This window comes from Chiloscyllium punctatum, chromosome 19 (assembly GCF_047496795.1).
Source record: "Chiloscyllium punctatum isolate Juve2018m chromosome 19, sChiPun1.3, whole genome shotgun sequence".
In the NCBI taxonomy this organism is placed as follows: Eukaryota; Metazoa; Chordata; class Chondrichthyes; order Orectolobiformes; family Hemiscylliidae; genus Chiloscyllium; species Chiloscyllium punctatum.
In genome coordinates this window covers 58,694,582-58,715,540 of record NC_092757.1, presented here as the reverse complement: position 1 = coordinate 58,715,540, position 20,959 = coordinate 58,694,582, and the positions used below count along the sequence as shown (strand labels likewise).

Genomic DNA, 20,959 nt, shown 5'->3' with positions numbered 1-20,959 from the left:
TCACTACAATTTGTAACCTGATTACTGGCAATTAATTGATGTCAGATTTTGGATTTTTCTTCATAACATTGCCTGAGTCTCTGGATTAATAATCAAGAAATCGTTCCACTAGACTATTTAACTAGGCTTTCTTAAATTAATGAAGAGTATGTTTATTAACAAATAAACATGATATTAATTGGTAACACAATACACATAAACATAGATTAGAAATAAGAGGTGAGTTCCAAAGAGTAAAAGATTTTTTTTTTAATGGATATATGGTTCAGTTTCTGAATTGTTCATATAGCAGGTCATTGAACATTGAATGTTGCCGCCATTGTAGTGGAAGTTGCCACTATCATTAAGAGTAGGAGTTTAAACATTGGTTCTCTCCCTCTCTCTCTCCAGATTAGCCATTTAATTTACATCCACAGCCATTTGTGGTTTTATCAGCCCTCTTTAATTTTGCAAGTATTTTAGGGTTTTGACCAATGGTCATGACAGTTTTCATTTACAGAAGTCACCAAAAATACCAATATCCAACAAGAGAGAATTGAACCATTTGTCTTGATTTTCAATGGAATCGCCATCTCTGAATAATCTTGCCTCTATCAACATTATGGGATTTGTATTAAATTGAAACTGAACTGGTCAAGCTATGGTCACAGGAACAAGTCAGAGGCTGGGAATTTTGAGGAAACTAATTCTCCAAAGCCTGTTTACCATCAAAATGTGAAGGACTGCAGCTCCAACAAAACTCAAGCAGCTTGACACTCATTTAGTGCAAGGCAGTGCACTAAAGTGGCACCCCAATCAGTTCCCCTTACCACTGACACAAATGATAGCAATGTGTTCCTTCTCTCAGATACATGGCAGCAACTCACCTTCTAAACACATGACCTATACCATCAAGAAAAACAAAGCAGCAGATGCATAGAAACCTAACCACTTGCAGTTGCCTTCCAAGTACATACCATTGTGGCTTGGAATTATACCAGCATTCTTACATGTCAAAATGCTCGGACTTCTTTCCTGACTGTAATGTGGCAAATCTATACCACATTAACTTAAAAGGTTCACGAATGTTGCTCACCAGAACCTTCTCAAAGACAGAAAGAGATGGCAACAAATGACCGCTTTGTCAATTGCAAACTTTCTAATCTGTTGCCATGCATTTTTAATTACCTTTCAGAAATTGAGTGATTCATATACATAAAAAGGTGATTGGACACAGAAAGAAGGTTACCCACAAAAATAACTTAAATTGCTTGAAATAGTTGGCCTGCTTACAACAAATTAAGCAATGCCTTTATAATTAGCACATAAAACAATTTAAAAAGGGTTAACGTAATTCGCCTAACATAGGCAATTATTTGAGATAAACGTACATGGTGTGATAGTTTATAAGTTTCAATTAACCATTTAGCTTTTGTTATTGTGTCTCACCAGGGACTGTCTAATAATTTGTTGTTTTAAAAGAGTAGATGGTGTAATAGTTGGATGCTATATTCATTATTTATATTGAAAAAGAAAACTCTTTACAATATATCTGCAAGATATGTGTCTTGCTTCAGCTCCTGTCGCACCGTATGGATCGGTTGAAGTGACAATTGGAAGCACTGAAGAACATACAATTAGGGGAGAGTGTGATCAATAGCTTCAGGAAGGTAGTTGCACCACAGTTACAATCAAGTAGATGGATGACCACCAGGAGAGGTAGTACATGAGTCTCCTGTGGCTATCCCACTCTCAAACAAGTATACCATTTTGGCTGCTGTTGGGGGCTACCCTTACAGGGGGAGATAGCAGCATCCGGGTTTTTGGCACTAGGACTGGCTCTGCTGTAAAGCAGAATATGGCAAAGTCCAAGCAAGCAATTGATTTAGGGGACACTAGGTGCATAGACAGGGGTTGCAGGTCAAGGATGTCTTGGAGTGGTTGCAGCAAATTTTTAAAGGGGAGCATGAGCAACAAGAGTCATTGTACACATTTGTACCAACAACATAGGTAGAAAAAGGGATGAGGTCCTGCAGAGTGAATTTAGAAAGTTAGGCAGTCGGTTAAATAGAAGGACCTCAAGGGTGGTAATCTCTGGATTACTCCCAGTGCCACATTCTAGTGAGAGTAGGAATGGGAGGATAGGGCAGATAAATGTGTGGCTGAGGAGCTGGTGTAAGGGTCAGGGCTTCAGATTTTTGGATCAGTGGGATCTCTTCTTGGGCAGAAGTGACATGTGCAAGAGGGACGAGTTGCAGCTAAAATGGAGGAGGACCAAAATCCTGGTGAGAGATTTGCTACTCAGGAGAATAGTCTGGCAGGGCAGTGAGACCCTAAGCAGTATTGAGAAAAGGTTGTGGCTGGTACAGAAATTAAAGGGAGCAAGTTAAATTGATAAGGCACAGTAGCGAATGAGCGAAGACATGAATTCAACTACATTTATTTCAAAGCAAGAGGCCTGGCAGGTAAGGCAGATGATCTCAGGGCTTGGATGGGAACATGGGACTGGGATATTAGAGTTATTAGAAAAACATGGCTGAGGGAGGGACAGGATTAATGTTCTGTGTTCTGGGATACAGACACTATTGGAAGAATAGAAGAGGAGAGGGAGTAGTGTTTTTGATAAGGGAAAACATCACATTCAGTCACCTCTAAACAAGTATTTAGTCCTCTGACCTTTAGTCCTGTGATACTCTTTTGGAATCTTTGATTACATTAAAGGCATTATAAAAATGCAAGTTGTTAACTTAGGTTTCTGGCCAAATTCTGTGCCATATTATTTGATTTCTTATACTTTGGTACACATTTTTATGCTAGTGTAATATGTGAGTGGGAATAAAATTGAAGATTAGCAGGATTAGATGTTTGAGTGACATGGGATGTTAAGATTATAGAAATGTTATGATTAGATTAGATTCCCTACAGTGTGGAAACAGGCCCTTCGCCCAACAAGTCCACACCGACCCTCCAAAGAGTAACCCACCCAGACCCATTTCCCTCTGACTAATGCACCTAACACAATGGGCAATTCACCTGGACTGCGGGAGAAACCGGAGCACCTGGAGGAAACTCATGCAGACTTGGGGAGAATGTGTAAACTCCACAAAGGCAGTCGCCCAAGGCCAGAATCAAACCTGGGACCCTGGTGCTATGAGGCAGCAATGCTAACCACTGAGCCACTGTGCCGCCCCTTTTCAAAACTTTTTTTTCTCTCAGTGGAAAGTGATTTTAATCGAGGTTTCCAATGCGCGAGGTACAAACAGCAGTATGTGGCCAGAGGTTGGCAGGGGAGAGGGGGCTCCTTCTCCCGAGCTCCAAACGCTACACACACACACAATTGGCTCCCCCCCCCCCCCCCCCCCCCCCACTCCGGTCCCCCAACCCCTTCCTCCTCCTCATTCGGCTGCAGAGATTGGCAATCTGCTGTCATTCTTGGGGGGTGGGGGGAGTGGGGTAAAGTTCAATCCTTCATTGCTAAGAAGGTAAATTTTGCCAACAATGTTCTCTTACTATAGAAGATGCCAACTTGTCTGCTATGAAGTTTACTGTATTACCTTTTAAACAAGGAAAGGATTTACAAAAATGTCTTCCATAATAGAACTGTGTGTGTGTGTGTTTTGAATGTTTGGCTGTTTCAAATTTCATTTTTTACAGGATTTGCACAGCAACTTCAACAACCATGTCCTCTTAGCAAGCCACTGAACTGAAAGTAGCACAATTTGAGAATGGTGTGAACAACATTCTGTATTCTGCAATCCACATTCCCACTAAGCAAAGCTTTCTGATGAATTTACATTAAACCTATATATCACACAACTTTGACAAGACGCTCAGATCAGATTGTAGCATAACAATTACGAGTTAATTACCAAGTGAGAATCTGGAAATTGATCTTTGCAACAAAGCTCCAATACTGCTGCAAGATTTAGTTTTAAGGATAAAGAAAAGAAAGTTGAATATGGATATAATATATAGTTCTCAAAAATACTAGTTATTAATAATAATTGATTAAAATAGTTATTTATAATCAACCTGTAAAACCACAAACTCAATTAGGACTAGTTTAGATTATCTAGAGTTACATTAAATCAAGCAAAAAAAAATTAACTTATTTTGGATAATTTAGATTAATTCTGAAGTGTTATGGTAATATAAGAAAGAATTAAGTGAGATTACTTCATTTTTAGCGTAGATCAATTTATAGTTTGCCACAGCTCAATTTAGGCAAAACAGCTACTATTGCAATGGTGTCAATAAACTGTGTTTTTGAGTGCAGGCCAAAACACCTAATTTTCTTAATAGGTTCAATGATACCAACAGGAGAGTACTAGACAGTAACTACACAAGGTTCATATAAGTTACAAAAAATTTAAATTAGTCACCCTAAAATATGACTGAAATGTCTGAATAGTGTTCAGTGTGTTCAATTTAATAGGCGCCTATGCCCAAGACAATAAGGGAAGCTCCAATAGCTACAAATAGAGATCTTGTCTGGGTAACATACTTTCACTACATTAAGACAGCTCTCTTCCTGTAATGCATTTGGATCTTTTCCACTGCTGTTGTCTCTTTCTTTTTTATCTGTCTCTATCCAAAGTAAAGTTTTCTTCATGGGTTAAAAGCTCCTAAAATGTTTGACCACCATGAGCAGATGCTTCCAGTGGAAGAATATTTTTTAAAGAACAGACCTCTATTTTGAACAAGAGTGCAATATCTGAACAACACTAGCCTTGGCAGGCACTGTATGTACTACAGTTATTCTGAAATTAGTATGATTATGATTAATAGCATTTGCATCACTTTAGAGGTTCAGTACTAACTGAAAATATTGAATTACCTTTACGTTAAATGGGTGATGTATTTAAATGTTGTTCTGAATATTCTGAGTTTTCAGAGAATGAAAGTAATTCAAAGAGTTAATGGTCTGTGCATGGTCATTACAGGTGTTAATGGAGTTCGACCCAGCAGTGCTCCACTGACTCCTCAACCAGGTACCATTATTACTGCTAAATAAATAGCATAATGGATGACTAATTGGGATATACATCCAGAGATAAGTTTTATTTAGATAAGTGAAAATTGTAAATCTCATTCAGACAGGGCAGTTTTCCAATCCATATGCATCTACTGTACATAGAAAGGGATCAAGTGACTACAAATTTGCCTGAGATGAAGCTTAGAGATTATCAATTAAACCTGGAGATTTTTGAGACTATTAAAGGATAAAGACTTTGGCAGTTCTGTAATACTGGCAGTTTTGATGCAGTGCATGCTGGTTTAACACCAGTTCCAATTACTTCTTCATGAAAGTATTCGCATGAACACTATTGTCACTATATTTAAGATCTTCTCCTAAACAGTAAATGAAAAGATGTTTAGCAATGTGAAGGATAGCCCCACCAACACGATATAAAGGGGGTCATCTGTTTCCTGCAGATTACTTGCTGGTTACTTCCTGCTAATTCTATTTGAGTTTGTGGAAGTACTAGTGAGAGCTGGTGAGGGTAAGAGAGAGAGAGAGAGAGAGAGAGAGAGACAGTGCCTCCTCTGAGATGACCTGCCAGTAGACAGAGGACAGGAATCCCACCTACCAAGAGCTGCTGGCTAACAAGAGACTTGCAACACTGTTGAACAACAGTGCCTTTGGAGATTCTGTGGCTGCTGCCAGAATGGTACCACTTGAAGGCTCAGTATTAAGAAATGATTCAGGCCACAGGTAAGAAATACAGGAGAGCTCTTGCTGGATAAAAGTTGTGGAGAGAGGGCTTTGAGGAGTCTAGCAGCAATGGGAGAGAGGTAGTTCTCAACACTCCTCCCATTTCCTAGTATCAGATCCCTCCATCAGATACCAATTGTCTTCGAATGGAGGAACCTCAACCAGTGACCACAAACATAAAACTTCACTTGATGTGGACTCTACACATTGATAGCCCACATGGCAGTTGATTTAATATTAACCATGATGGAATGAGTTTTTAAGTGATCATTAATTGGTCACTGCGGGTCCTCAGTTACCAGAGGGGTAGGAACTTCTACCTGAATTCTAACAGGTAGGAAGATGACAGGTTCCGGCATGGGGCCATCATAATTAATTGAGTGAACTTCGCAAATCCAACACATCAAAAGAGAGGACATAAAATTCTACCCTGGGTTACACATAGTAAAGATTTCAGGGAATGCTGCTAAATATGAAGTAGTCCTTGCTCAAGGTGTAAGGGCTCTGAGCGCAGGATTGTTTCCAGTCATAGGTGCCACAGTTGTAGATTCTCTTGGGCTGTGATATGATGTGAATGCAGAGGCAGAAAATAAGAATACAAGTTTTTCTTAGTACGAAGGGTAGAAAGAAGAAACTTCAATACGGAACTATGACCTTCCAGAAGCAGGTTTCCTACTTTCCAAAAAGCAAGAAGGGGTGTATATTTCTTCTGGAAGGTGCTTGCATAACTCTGCTATCTGATGGAACCAGACCTGCAGCCTCAGAGTAGGGAAAGTACAGCACTTAGTGACATCAGTTCTGAATTTCTTCATTGTGGGAATATTATCTAAAATTCATAGCTTTCCAGCCATTGCTGCACCCGAGAATTAATAGAGGCTTTTTCAGAAGAAGCAGGCAGTGTGCACACATGGATTTTCCAGGACAATAGGCCTGCCCCCTAGTTCAGGTACCGCCAAATGTGCACACATGTTTTTTTGGATGTTGCATCTCACTTTTGTGACGTACAGCAAACACAGTAAAATGGTTGTTGATGCGCAACGACAATTAGTGCATGACTCTTGATGGTGCATAATTTTTCTGCCAGTCCACTGTCCCTCAATGTTTTAGCCAAAATGTCCAGCATGTGAGTGCTTGAGAACAAGCCTATCAACCTGACATCTAATGCATGATTTCTTTCACAACACAATCACATGTGACAGGCATTCATAAAATGAGCCAATCTGCCACAAGAACTGTCAGCAAGTCGACAGTTGAGGGTCCTGAAGCAATGGTTCTGTTGCTCTAAAGCATGGGAGGAGCCCTCCAGTATTGGCTGGAGTAGACATTGTAACTCATGGTGCTCTACTGTATCTTCCATAACCTGATTGTGCATAGACATGTCTTGTTAATTTGATAATAAGTGGAGGTGCAGGTGTTGAACTGGGGTGAAAGAAAGCTACCTGACAAAGGAACAGTGCTTCAAAATCTTGTACTTCCAAATAAACCTGTTGGACTATAACCTGGTGTTGTGTGATTGTTAATTTGATAATCATACAAACTTGTGAAATAGAGTTTGCAAGATTAATAATTCAAACTGCAATGTAATGGTTTGGATGTTTGGCAACTTGGCCTCATCTGGTGATTGTATATTGATCTGCAGAGATATGTGTTGTGTTCTGCTGCTCTTGGTTGACAATTTGGTTATCTTACTGCTGAATGTGCAGTGATGCTGACTGAGAGCAATCATTATTTGTCAAAGTTTTCTTCTTCACACTCTTTATGGACATTTAGTGTATTGTACGTTGGTCTGAATAGACTTCTGTTCCTCAAACTGGAGCGCTATGATCAGTAATGACTAGATGATCTAAAGATCTTTGCAGGTGTTCAAGCATTTGTATTTCTACCTCCACTATCTGTCCAGTATGCAACTGTAGTAGTTCCCTACGTGCTTGCTAGTCATATATCCCTTTCATTCATATGTAAGTATCTCAAAATGATTAAACAATTGGTTGCTGGGCAACATCATTCATACTTAACTTTCAAGCATTAGAGTCATAGTGATGTACAGCATGGAAACAGACCCTTCGGTCTAACCCGTCCATGCCGACCAGATATCCCAACCTAATCTAGTCCCACTTGCCAGCACTCGGCTCATATCCCTCCAAACCCTACCTATTCATATACCCATCCAGATACCTTTTAAATATTGCAGTTGTACCAGCGTCCACCACTTCCTCTGGCAACTCATTCCATACACGTACCACTCTCTGCATGAAAAAGTTGCCCCTTAGGTCTCTCTTGCATCTTTCCCCTCTCACCCTAAGTCTATGCCCTCTAATTCTGGACTCTCCCACCCCAGGGAAAAGACCTTGTCTATTTATCCTATCCATGCCCCTCATGATTTTATAAACCTCTATAAGGTCACCCCTCAGTCTCTGACGCTCCAAAGAAAACAGCCCAGCCTATTCAAATTTTCCCTCTGACTTAAATCCTCCAACCCTGGCAACAGCCTTGTAAATCTTTGCTGAACCCTTTTCACGTTTTGCCACATCCTTCTGACAGGTAGGATACAAGAATTGCACGCCATATTCCAAAAGTGGCCTCATCAACATCTTGTACAGCCGCAACATGACCTCCCAATTCCTGTACTCAATACTCTGACCAATACAGAAAAGCATACCAAACTCCTCCTTCACTATCCTATCTACCTGTGACTCCACTTTCAAGAAACTATGAACCTGCACTTCAAGGTCTCTTTGTTCAGTAACACCCCTTAGGATCTTACCATTCAGTGTATAAGTCCTCCTAAGATTTGCTTTCCCAAAATGCAGCACTTTTCATTTATCTAAATTAAACTCCATCTGCCACTCAGCCAATTGGCCCATCTGATCAAGATCCCATTGTAATCTGAGGTAACCTTCTTCACTGTCCACTACACCTCCAATTTTGGTGTCATCTGCAAACTTACTAACTATATCTCCTATGTTCACATCCAAATCATTTATATAAATGACGAAAAGTAGTGGACCCAGCACCGATCCTTGTGCCACTCCATTGGTCACAGGCCTCCAGTCTGAAAAATGACCTTCCACCATCAACCTCGGTCTTCTACCTTTGAGCCAGTTCTGAACCCAAATGGCTAGTTCTCCCTGTATTCCATGCGATCTAACCTTGCTAACCTTGCTAATTAGCCGTGCTGAAGATAATAATTCCTTTTCCAATAGTGCTAAACAAAAATCCAACAATGCAATGTGAAAATCTTGTTTTATTGTCCAACACATATTGATCATTGATTTGAAATACAATATTCTGCTGGGCTGTTTGTCATCCCACTATCCTTGCTCAGTGTGATATAGGTCACTCCCTACTGAGCATGTATGCCTTTAAACAGTTTGCCAGAAAACTGCAAATTGTTCTCAGACACTATCCATTCTGACACCAAATAAACTGTAAATAATGGTCATGATGTGATGTTGCTAAGTTGTTGAACAGGGAAAATTTGGAAAAGTGATCTGTCACAAGGATATACAGTAATCTTCATTATGCACTGTGAGTAAGTCTGTTGCTACTTTCATCCAATGAGGAGATAGAATCATCTTGACAAAGAGCCTCTCCACTGCCAGAGTCAGTAAGTTTGGTATGTCTCACATACATTCACAAGTTGTTGAATTTCCTGATTCATTTCTGGCCTTTCATAGATTCACGGTACTAGCTTTCTTGTGTGTTCAATCCCCATGTGTTCTTGGCGTAGCATGTTCAAATTATCCTAACATTATAGTTTTATTACTGAGAGTTGTTTACCCTTAAAACTGTGACATACCAAGATCTTCTCTGTGGCTAAAATGATTGAATATTCTCAGGTGCTTAATGCTGTCAGGCCATCCTTGGATAACGATCTTTTGCAACGCTTGCAGTTGTTCATTTTTTGCAGTTGCTGATTGCAACTGTTCGCACTGTTCTGGTGGAAGTGTAATGGAAGTCCAAATGGAAACATTTGACATTGGCAACAGTAAGGGTATAAATGCTATGACATAAAGATCATATTCCACAGGGCAACGGCTTCCTTCTATGGTTTCTCTCAGCAAACCAAACTGTTAAATGTGAAATTTTAGTACCTTCTTCAGGCGCTGATATGAATAGCCAAGACGGCAGCAGTCTGAGCTGGCAAGGTATCAAACCATGCTTATATGACACCAAGTTGAGATTTCATGATCTCAGCTGGAACTTCCATTGCAACATGGATTCATCTATGTGCTGCTATAGAAACTAAGAGACACTGACCACCAAACCTGCCATGTATCCACCCGTCTGTGTCCGTCCACAATTGTGCAAAATACACAGGTGGCATCAGAAAGCCCAATCGTTATTGTGCCAGTTGAGACCCATTCTTGGTCAATTTACAAATACCTAAAGGCCACTTCCCACATCCACTGATCTTTCATGAGCAGCAGACTGAAACTGGTGATGATCCAAAACTCAAGAAAAAGGAGTGTATTTCCCACACAGGCTCACTGTTTTGATTGAAGATCACGCCACACCCAAGCTTCAAACACACCTTGTTTACCCTCTTCCACTGCCCTATTCACACTAACCTCAATCCACTTTGTCACATCGGTATGCCAGCTTGGCTTGAGCAATGACCTCATTCCTCACTTACCCTGCTTCCAACTCCAGTGATCAATATTATTGTTGACTGACTGCAGTAGTAGCATGGCCACTGCTCCAGGCCTCTCCCCAGATGTCTTGTCTCAACGTAATTAAAGTTCCAAAAAGTTTGGGTGGGAGGAGTAAACGTACCCACCTCCCCACCTTTCCACAGCACTGCTTGCAGGATGCCATCTGCCCATGACACAATTTGATGGACATAATACCTAATGATGCATTATGGTTGTGTCTGCAACTGCTTGCATGAAGTCAGCTACCACATCATGATGTGAACAGATACCGAACTGGAGCCAGATTCCTCCATTTTCCATGGTAATGAAAACCAGTCTTCTTGGAAGGTCAGATAATGTGCAAGCATTTCTATGTGCATGTTCATCAAACTGAAAAAATGGTTCATAGAAACAAAGTCTTCATCTGAGATTTCTGCAACAAACTCAGAAGCATGTGTGATTTTCTTTGGCCTGGTTGTGGCACACTTTTGCCTGCTGATTCACCATATGTGAACTCTTTACATGTGCTACCCTCTAAAGTAAATAGTGCCGGCATCTGAACTGGGAGTTTTAATGTCAGATTGGGTAATGGTGTTTGATTTTCATCAGTGTCTCTCATTTCTGTTTCAGGAGAAATCAGGACTTACATAGTTACACTACCTACCAATTATACATGTTAATATATTGTGGGATGTGGGTGAGGTGGCATTGGGCGGTCACATCAAAGACTTCCTGCAGTCTCTTCCACAGGATTGAGGACATGCAGCCACATCTTTTACACCACTATCAGCCTCCTCAATACGACCAGTTACGTGCTGCTGTCTCCTTTCATAGGCCATCTGGAAATAGTGCTAAGTATATAAGGGCAAGATGAGGCTACAAATGTCAACTATATGTTATGATGGATAGTGGTTGTGGGGAGGCCAATGAAGAGAGCTTGTGAATGAAAGCATAAGAGGTCATTGGTGCTGTTGGTAGGTATGGTATGTGAACATGCATTCACTGATTTTGACTATTCTTGTGAATTTATTGAACTTTTTCTGCTGCATCTGCATCCTAAGAGCTGGACTGTTGCCATTGACTGTGATAACTAAATGCTCCTATTGCCTTCTTGGTTTCTGTGTGGAGGACAGTCTTGATTGCTCGTGCTAGGTTTATTTGCATTAGGCCTGTTAGTTTAAAAATGACAACAGGAGTCCTATTGCCAAATAGCACACTAATTATAATTTTAAATGAGCTATCACCTGACAAGGATGGCTGTTCCTTCTAGTCAACAATAGACCCTAATGAATGTTTCTTTTTATGGCCTGGGTGGCAATAAATGATCAGTCACTGAACACTATTTTGCTGTGTTTTTGTCCAATTTCTATTCTTAGTTCTTAAAATGACTCACTTCTAAACTCTGTCTTCTTTGAACAGGTGGTGTGCAACCAGGCCTTGGAGCTAAAGCAGCCAAGCTAGGTAAATCAAAATTATTTCAGTTAACGAATTGCAAAATCATCTCGTAAAGTGAATACAATGATTGCAATATGTCCACCAAGCCATATGTTTCTCTCATCATGATAAGGACATCTGGATTTAAGGACAACATGCTGGATTGTTTATCATGTTAGTTATTAGAAATATACAAGAGCAGCAGTTGTTACCTAATAACTCAAACAGCTTCCTGTCAAGTGAAAGTAATTTGAGGAGAACCAGATATATCCTCCTTTTTCTGTTATATTTTGCAAGTATCATGTGTATAATTGATTGCCCCCAAAGGAGTTGTTGGACATTCACAAGGACATCTGAAGGAAATTTCCATTCTCCAAATGGAAACAATGCACATTTTGAAAGAGCAGTAGTTGTTAAAACTAGACCATGCAATCACAGGTGCATAGGGAAATTTAGATAGTCACAGGGAGTGTAGCGGAGTGTAGTGATCAAGGAGTCTCAGCCCTTTACTTTGATAAACATGTAAAATATAATAATACAGATGAGAAGCACTACAGAATGGATGCCAAACTGACCATTACAATGTGTTGCAAGAAGTCATTGAAGAGAGGGATTGAGAAAGTGCAAGCCCATGTCGCTAGCATATTATGTCATGAAAATAAATACTGTTCTCTTCTGCAAGACAGAGAGTTCCTGAGGTCTATCCTTTGTGAGGGTTAAAGATGTCTCCTCAAGTATGAAAAAGAACTTGAAGCGAGAGAGGAATTTTCAGTTTCCATGGTGTCCGTGGCATAGTGCATGTTCTAGCGATTTGAATACAGAGGCAGTCGGCAATGCTTTAAACTAATGAAATGGAAGTGGCAAAGGATTCATTCAAAAGCAGTAAGGGAAATGTCAAGGCCCTGGAGAAGAGCAGAATATTGGATAAAATTAAATAGTGTTGGTCAGAAGAGACCATGAGACTAAGATAACAAGGTATTGGTAACTAAGGTGATAGCAAGTAAAATAAATAATTATAAGCAAAAAGCTCTGTACCTTAATATATTAACTATTTGTAACAAGTCAAATGAAGTAACACCACATATAGAAATTAATAGGTTTGATCTAATTGCTATTATGGAAACAAAGCTGTTATGCAATCTACATATTGGGAACTAACTATTCTAGGATATGTGTCTTTTGGAAGAAATGAGGAACAATGGAAAAACAGGAGGAACAGCCCTAAAAATAAAAAAAAGTAATTTTCTTATCTGAGCAAATAAAGAAGTAAAATAAGTTTGGGTTGAGCTAAGAAATGAAGTATAATCTAAATTGTAGGCATTTACAATTGATGAGGAGGTAACTGACAGGGAGACTCTTACATCAATAAAATAAATCAGATTAGAAAAAGCAGGAGAAGTTCTTAAACACTACACCAGAGAGCTTTATTTAGTAACCAGCAATGTATAGATGTTAATAAATGAGGGTTACAGTACATCAGGAGTGGAAGACCCTTATTTAAAGATAAAGAGCTAACCGTCTTGAACACAATGTATGTCAGATACCTGCAACCCAAACAAACTAAGGACAAGTATCTACAGATATCAGTATTGGCTGAAAGCATATAATGAAAGGAAAAAGAACAACAATATACTGATGAGAGTTATTTATAGGTTTTCGAATGGTAATTGAAGTACAGTGGAGAGTATAAATCTTGCAGTTAGAAGTGCCTATAAGAAGGGCAATACTGGAAATATGATGGACTTATAGAAACTGTGCAAACCAAATTTAGATTAGGGTTGTGCAGGGCAACTTCAAGCAATTCATAAAATATATTTTTCAAGATCAATATGTTGATAATCAATTACTATGGTTCTCGTATCTTAAGTGGAATTGAGTCCATGAAAAGATTAGCCATGAATTTATTGAATGGTAGAACAGGCCCAATGGGTCAGATGGCCTACTCATACTCATATTTCTTATGTTCTAATGTAGTACTAAAGGGGTCTCCAAGGCAAAATGTTAACAATATGATACATTTACATTGAGGTTGAAAGTGATTTAGTTGAATTTGAAACAAGAGTTATAATTCTGAACAAAAGACAGTTGATTAAGATAGAATGGAAAGTTATACTAAATGAAATTCCCTCCCTAAGAGTATTGTGGAGCATGTGGATTAATGTGGTTCAAGAAATCAGCTCATCGACAGCTTCTCAAAGACAACTAGGGACAGGCAATATATGTTGGCCAGCTAGCAATGCCCACATCGCACAAGTGAGTACAAAATGATGTGCTGCTGGATGAGCAAGGTCTGTCATTTAATGAACTGATACATAATTTGCAACAAACATACATTCCTAAAATGCACAGTACGTTCCAGATAAAATGGTTCAACTGTGGTTAACAAAAGGAGATAAAGATAATTATTGGATTGAAGAAAGAGGTTACAATGTTGCCAAATGAAACACAGCCTGAGGATTGATAAGATTTTAAAATTCAGGAAATGAAGTCTAAGAAATTCCAGAGGAAAGGGAAAATAAAATATGAGAGTAGTCCAGCGAAGAGCAAGCTGTCAATATTTTATTACGACACTGGGTAAATCCTTCTGCTAATTTAAACCCAACACACAGAGAAGCTCACCTCGTGGTGTAATCTGTTAAGTTTCAAGAGGCAAAGAGCTATCCCAGACGTCACTATTTAAAGTAACAATTAATAATTTTATCTCTTAACAACTATTTACAATTCCTTTCTCTTAAACCTATTGTTAACCTTCCCATTCTATAATACTGGTCCGATTTTAAAAAAACCCGATTAAGATTTACAAAAACAAAATTCAACTTTCAAAACCAGTCAGCTGTCGAATCTTCTGTTTGTATCTTCCTCTGCAGATTTTCCTCTGTCATCTTTTCTTTAGTATTCTACTTCATAGGCCTTTCATTTGAACAGGTACCCTTCAGAGAACTATTCATCGAACAGTCTATACTTGTTAATCCTTGGCAGTTCCCTCCCTAACTGTTCAAAATATCCAGTTTTGTACCCCAAAACATCGGATCATTTCATTGGTTTTGATGTCATCAAAAACAGTAAAATTCCAATTTGATTGGATTTTTAGGAGAGGCTGCACAGGCTGGGGCTGTTTTCCCTGGAGCGTCGGAGGCTGAGGGGTGACCTTATGGAGGTTTACAAAATTATGAGGGGGACAAAAAGTCAAAGTCTTTTCCCTGGAATCGGGGAGTCCAGAATTAGAGGGCATAGGTTTAGGGTGAGAGGGGAAAGATATAAAAGAGACTTAAGGAGCAACTTTTTCACACAGAGGGTGGTACGTGTATGGAATGAGCTGCCTGAGGAAGCGGTGCAGGCTAGCACAATTGCAAAATTTAAAAGGCATTTGGGTGGGTATATGAACAGGATGGGTTTGCAGGGATATGGGCCGGGTGCTGGCAGGTGGGACGAGATTGAGTTGGGATATCTGGTTGGCATGGACGGGTTGGACCAAAAGGTCTGTTTTCATGCTGTACATCTCTATGACTCTCTGGTATCTGGAGCATAATTTAAACTGATTGGCTGAACTTGAATTTGTTTTTGTTCCATAGCAAATAAATCCAGCTATTTGTTTCAACCAAGTGTTACATTTTTACCTTGTTCAGGACACTGTGCTTTCAGTCAATCCTTGCTTTTCAACTCTGTTAAAGGCATAGAACACACCTACACCTTCATAACAATTTTCATAGATACGTAATGGTAAGAGATCAGTGAAAGTAAATGATAGAGACAAAGACAACTGAAACTATAATGAGGAACATGGAAGTAGCAAGGCATGAAATAAATATTTTGCATAAATCTTTCAGAAATAGAGAAACAAAAGCTTGGTCAATAAATCATACAAAAGATGTGAGTGGGACCAAGTGGTTACAAATCCACTGGATCTAATGACGTGCATTCTAGGGTTTTGTACATTGTGTACATAGTTGGCTGTATGAGTAACAGGGCAAAAGTGAGTACTGCAGATGCTGGAAACCAGAGTCTAGATTAGAGTGGTGCTGGAAAAAAGCAGCAGGTCAGGCAGCATCCGAGGACCAGGAAAATCAACGTTTCGGGCAAAAGCCCTTCATCAGGGAACCTCCTGGGTGAAGAGATAAATAGGAAGGGGAGGAGGAGGGGGTGGGGGTGGGGCTGGGGCTGGGGCTAGGGCTAGAGCTAGGGAGAAGGCGACAAAGAGTACAATGGGTGGATGCGGGTGGTGATGAAGGTGATATGTCAGAGAGGAGGATAGAGCGGATAGGTGGGAAGAGAGATTGGCAGGTAGGACAGGTCATGAGGATGGTACTGAGCTAGAAGTTTAGAACTGGGGTAAGGTGTGGGGAGGGGAAATGAGGAAACTAGTGAAGTCCACATTGATGCCCTGGGTTGAATGTTCCGAGGCGAAAGATGAGGCATTCTTCCTCCAGGTGTCAGGTGGTGAGGGAGCGGTAGTGGAGGAGGCCCAGGACCTGCATATCTTCGGCAGAGTGGGAGGGGGAGTTGAAATTTTGCCAGAGCAGATTGGCTGCTTGCTCACAGACTGATTTAAACATACAAAGAGTAAGATAAACCTTCTATTGTAGAGTGTCACATATCATGATATCATCCAGCTATTTAAAGGTCTAGTGCCATTCTGAGATCTGTACAATCATTCGTACAAAGTAAATAATGAAGAAGTTACACAGAAACTGTAGAAAGACAGACATAATGGATAGGTAAAAACAATGACTGCAGATGCTGGAAACCAGATTCTGGATTAGTGGTGCTGGAAAAGCACAGCAGTTCAGGTAGCATCCAGGAGCAGTAAAATCGGCGTTTCAGGCAAAAGCCCTTCATCAGGAATACAGGCAGAGTACCTGAAGGGTGGAGAGATAAATGAGAGGAGGGTGGGGATGGGGAGAAAGTAGCATAGAGTACAATGGGTGAGTGGGGGAAGGGATGAAGGTGATAGGTCAGGGAGGAGGGTGGAGTGGATAGGTGGAAAAGAAGATAGGCAGGTAGGACAAGTCATGGGGAAAGTTACTGAGCTGGAAGTTTGGAATTGAGGTGAGGTGGGGGAAGGGGAAATGAGGAAACTGTTGAAGTCCACATTGATGCCCTGGGGTTGAAGTGTTCCAAGACGGAAGGTGAGGTGTTCTTCCTCCAGGCGTCGGGTGGTAAGGGAGCGGCGGTGAAGGAGGCCCAGGACCTCCATGTCCTTGGCAGAGTGGGAGGGAGAGTTGAAATGTTGGGCCACAGGGCGGGTGTCCCAGAGATGTTCCCTAAAGCGCTCTGCTAGGAGGCGTCCAGTCTCCCCAATGTAGAGGAGACCGCATCGGGAGCAATGAAAAGGCAGAATAGTTTTGAAATGAGGAGAGACTGGGGAATGTTTGCATTTAGAAGCACCTTGCTACCTTTGTGCATGTATCTCAAAAACACAATATGCAGGTACAGCAAACAATAATGTAAGCAATAGTTTATTAGTCATCAGTACAAAGCAGATTGCAGTATGAGTGGTCATACTGCGAATTTACAGGACATTGGTAAAGTTTTTAATACCGTGTGTTGTTTTGGCCACCTTCTCTATTTGCCTGAGAGGGAGTGCAACTAAGGTTCACTATACTGGTTTCTACAATGAGGGCTTCATCACATGAGAAGAGATTGAGTACACTAGATGTATACCTTATGCATTTAAAAATGCTACTTAATTGATTTCTATTTGAAATAAAATAGTTATTTATCAGCATGATACTTACTGCTAAATGATAAATTTACTTACAAAGCTTTTATTCAGAAGCTTATTAATGGTAATTAGATTTTTCACGCTCTGGTTCTTCTTCAGGGCAAGGAGGCTATGGTGGATACCTACCCTATTATCAACCTGGTAAGAAGCTCTGATACATTATCTAGTCATTGTATACCTTATACATGAAGAGGATCCTCAACTGTGTGAATTTCAAAAATAATGTTAATGCTGATTTATATTCAATCTGGAGATGAATCTTATTCTGTAAGAAAGTTTTGATATTGAAGCCAGAATAAGATTTCAACTTCCTTAATCATCTGAATGAAAAGCATATTGTATATTCTAACTCAACAGGTGGGGATACACCAACGAAGTAGTCTTTAAGTAGTTTTAGAACAAGCTGTTCTGTTTGTTACACAAGCATAAACATCCCAAAAGTTGCCCAGTGCACCCATCATGATTATTATCTTTGCACATTTTAATGTAGTCTACTGATCAATTTGGATTGAGTTACATTAATGTACTAACCCACGCTCATCCTTTAACGTAACCAACACAGGGCTAGTGTAGATCTTTCTCAAGGATTTGGATAGTCAGCATGTGGTAAATTAATAGTCACTATATTATATGCAACTGTTTTAAATTTATTGGATTACACAAATAGGTAAGATAATCTTAAACAGGAATTGATGTGATCCTCAAGACTACTGTGGCTGATGCAACACTGTAGCAATTTACATGGTTTTATTTAAAAACAATGACCATTTTGATATTGGGCATTGAATCATGCTGCTAGAATTGACCACACAATGACATTGAAAAATGTGCAAAACAGGGACAAACCAACAGCACAAGAAAAGTGATAAAGATATTCAAAGTGGTATACTTAATAATATGGTTGATCAGTAGTTTGTTCTTTGATAAAGACAACACTAACAGGGCAGTGTTTTGTCTGGCAGGTGCAAAGATTCAGTAAAGAATGAATAAACTAGTACAAGGAGTCAATGATGAACCAATGTTGGTTGTGCAAGTGAGAATGTATTTCTGAGATAGAGATCTCTAGAAGGTTTAGCATTTTGGAAAATTAGGTTAAAATTATTTTATAGTTAGTCATTAGTGACAATAATGAACTTCCAACTAAATTGTTGAGGCAAACAACTCATTTAACCAAAACTTTTCACAAGATAACTGGATTTGTTTTTTTTTTGTTTAGGCCAGTACAGTCACTCAGTTGAATCTCTCTTGTTAAAGTGGAAGCTGACGTGAGGAAATTCTGCATCATAGTTAAAGTAGAATATCTACTTGAAAATTGAAGGTGTTTTTACATTAGCACTCGTTTAATTCAGATTGTAAGACAATAACACCTGCAAGCTAGCTTTCCATTCTTACATTATTAAACCTGGCTGAATTCCTAAACATCAAAATTATTGACCGATGCAAACACTTCAGTGGTAACAGATTCAGATTTAGCAGTGAGAAAGGAGAGGGTCGTCACAAACACTAATCTCTCATAATGCTCACTGACATGTGTAAATGCAAAAGCAGCTTAAAAGTAGGAAATGAAGATATCATAGAAGGGAGGAATACAACAGAGCAAGCAAAGGACTTGCAATACACAAGAGGAAACATTGTATTGACGGAAAATATGAGGTTATCTTGTCACACTTCAAAAAAAAATTACCATTTGATGGAGGTAGCATTAGTCTATCTTTGACTAATGTCAGCACCATACAGAGGTGCATGGGAAAATAAATTGCAAAGAGAGGCTATTTTCATTTTTAATGTTGCCTAATAAATTACTTTTCAGGAGTTGGAATTGGATACGGAGCTGGAACTGGACAGCTAGGAGGCCTACAGACTGCAGGTACCAAATATTCAGCTTGGTGCTCTGGAATTTCAAAGTTGGACTAAGTTGGCTCTCTGAATAGCACATTAACTAAATCACTAAATATAAAAGAGCCGTCTCCATCAATACCTCAGTCTCTTCATCATTTTTGAAGTCACATAAAGGGACATATCTGCCTACATTTAGAAACTGTTCATTATTTCAGGCCTTCATTTTTATCTCTTTAATATTCAGCTGCATCTAGACCCATCTCTTTCTTTAAAAAGGGAACTCACATTATCATTATTGACACTGCTGAGAGCATGTTTCTAAATCTCCTACTTTACATTTGTATTTGATTCCTCAGGTTAAACTCCTCTTATATCCATATTATCTCGGATCCCAAAATTTTAATCTCTCATGATTTGTATCTAATTCTCAATATGTAAGTATCTTTTTGAAGATGGATGCCGCAATACCACATACAACTACATGGTCTTCCACTTATGGCCTCACTGTTGTTCTATTTAAAGTTTTATTAGTTATATGTTTTCATCCTTCTATTTCCATTATGTGCTATCCTTCATCATCTCTTTTCTGCATATGAGGAGACATATCCCAAATCTACCTCATTCAGAACGAGGGTCGAACCTGATGCCATTTTCATGATTCTGATCTATGTGATAACCATCTAAACAACTGAACTAACTGTACTCCACTGTCTACTACATCTACTAACTTTTTAATACTTTTCAATATATCTGCATTCAGAAGCAACTGAATCAACAGAGATCACACAGAGAAGAACAAGCATTGATGTGGGAGCAGGAGTTGGGACTAAAGGACTCTCAGGGAGCTGCCTGTGCCTAGAGTGGTCAGGGAGCATTTGATTTATTGGTGCAATCTTGGAAAATGGGCATTTACGGTTCATATCTAATTTCCCTTGAGAAGGCGTGAATAACTACCTTCTTGAACTGCTATAGTCCATTTGGTTTAGGGGGACACACAATACTGGGTCGAAAGGGATTCTTCAGGATTTTGATTCAATGTGAATGAATAATGCTGATAATTTCTAAGTCAAAGTGGTGTGTCTTGTAAATGTTCTAATGCACCTAGTGTGCCTTTTGCTCTGGGCCTTAGAGGCCACCGGTTTGAAAGATACTTTTGAAGAAGCCATTACGAGTTGGTCCAATGTATCTTGTATATAGTACATACTGCAACAACTGTGTGCCTGTGGTGGATGTAACAAATGTTCAAGCTCATGTATCAGGTGCCCGTGAAAAAAGCTGCTTTGTCCTAGATAGTTGAGATTGTTAAATGTTGTTTCAGTTGGTTCCTGAAGCAAGTGGGTTGTATTCTGTCACATTTTTCATTAATTCTTTTTAAATAGTGATAACCCTTTTAGGGACCAGTAAATCATGGAATAATTGAGAAGAATCATAGAATCCCAACAGTGTGAAAGCAAGCCATTTGGCCCATTGAGTCTAAGCCAAACCTCCAAAGAGCATCCCATTCAGACCCAACCCTTCACCCTACCCCTGTAAATTTGCATTTTCCGTGGCTAATCCACATAGCCCGCACATCTCTGGACACTATAGGACAATTTAGCATGGCCATCCACCTAAGTGAATTACTCTTTGCAGAAT

The 20,959-nt window shown here is 39.6% G+C and overlaps 1 protein-coding gene across 10 annotated transcripts in view; it reads left to right on the top strand.

The window, feature by feature from the left end:
• The window catches only part of elna (elastin a), a 275,816-nt gene that overhangs the window by 243,508 nt on the left and 11,349 nt on the right, over positions 1 to 20,959 (top strand). For 9 of the 10 annotated variants that reach the window (XM_072589478.1, XM_072589481.1, XM_072589479.1 and 6 more), the window contains 4 exons: positions 4,923 to 4,970; positions 11,749 to 11,790; positions 17,585 to 17,626; positions 19,296 to 19,352. In XM_072589478.1, coding sequence (XP_072445579.1) covers positions 4,923 to 4,970; positions 11,749 to 11,790; positions 17,585 to 17,626; positions 19,296 to 19,352 — 189 coding nt within the window. The remainder of the gene's footprint in view (positions 1 to 4,922; positions 4,971 to 11,748; positions 11,791 to 17,584; positions 17,627 to 19,295; positions 19,353 to 20,959) is intronic. The other variant, XM_072589480.1, reaches the window with a different exon arrangement.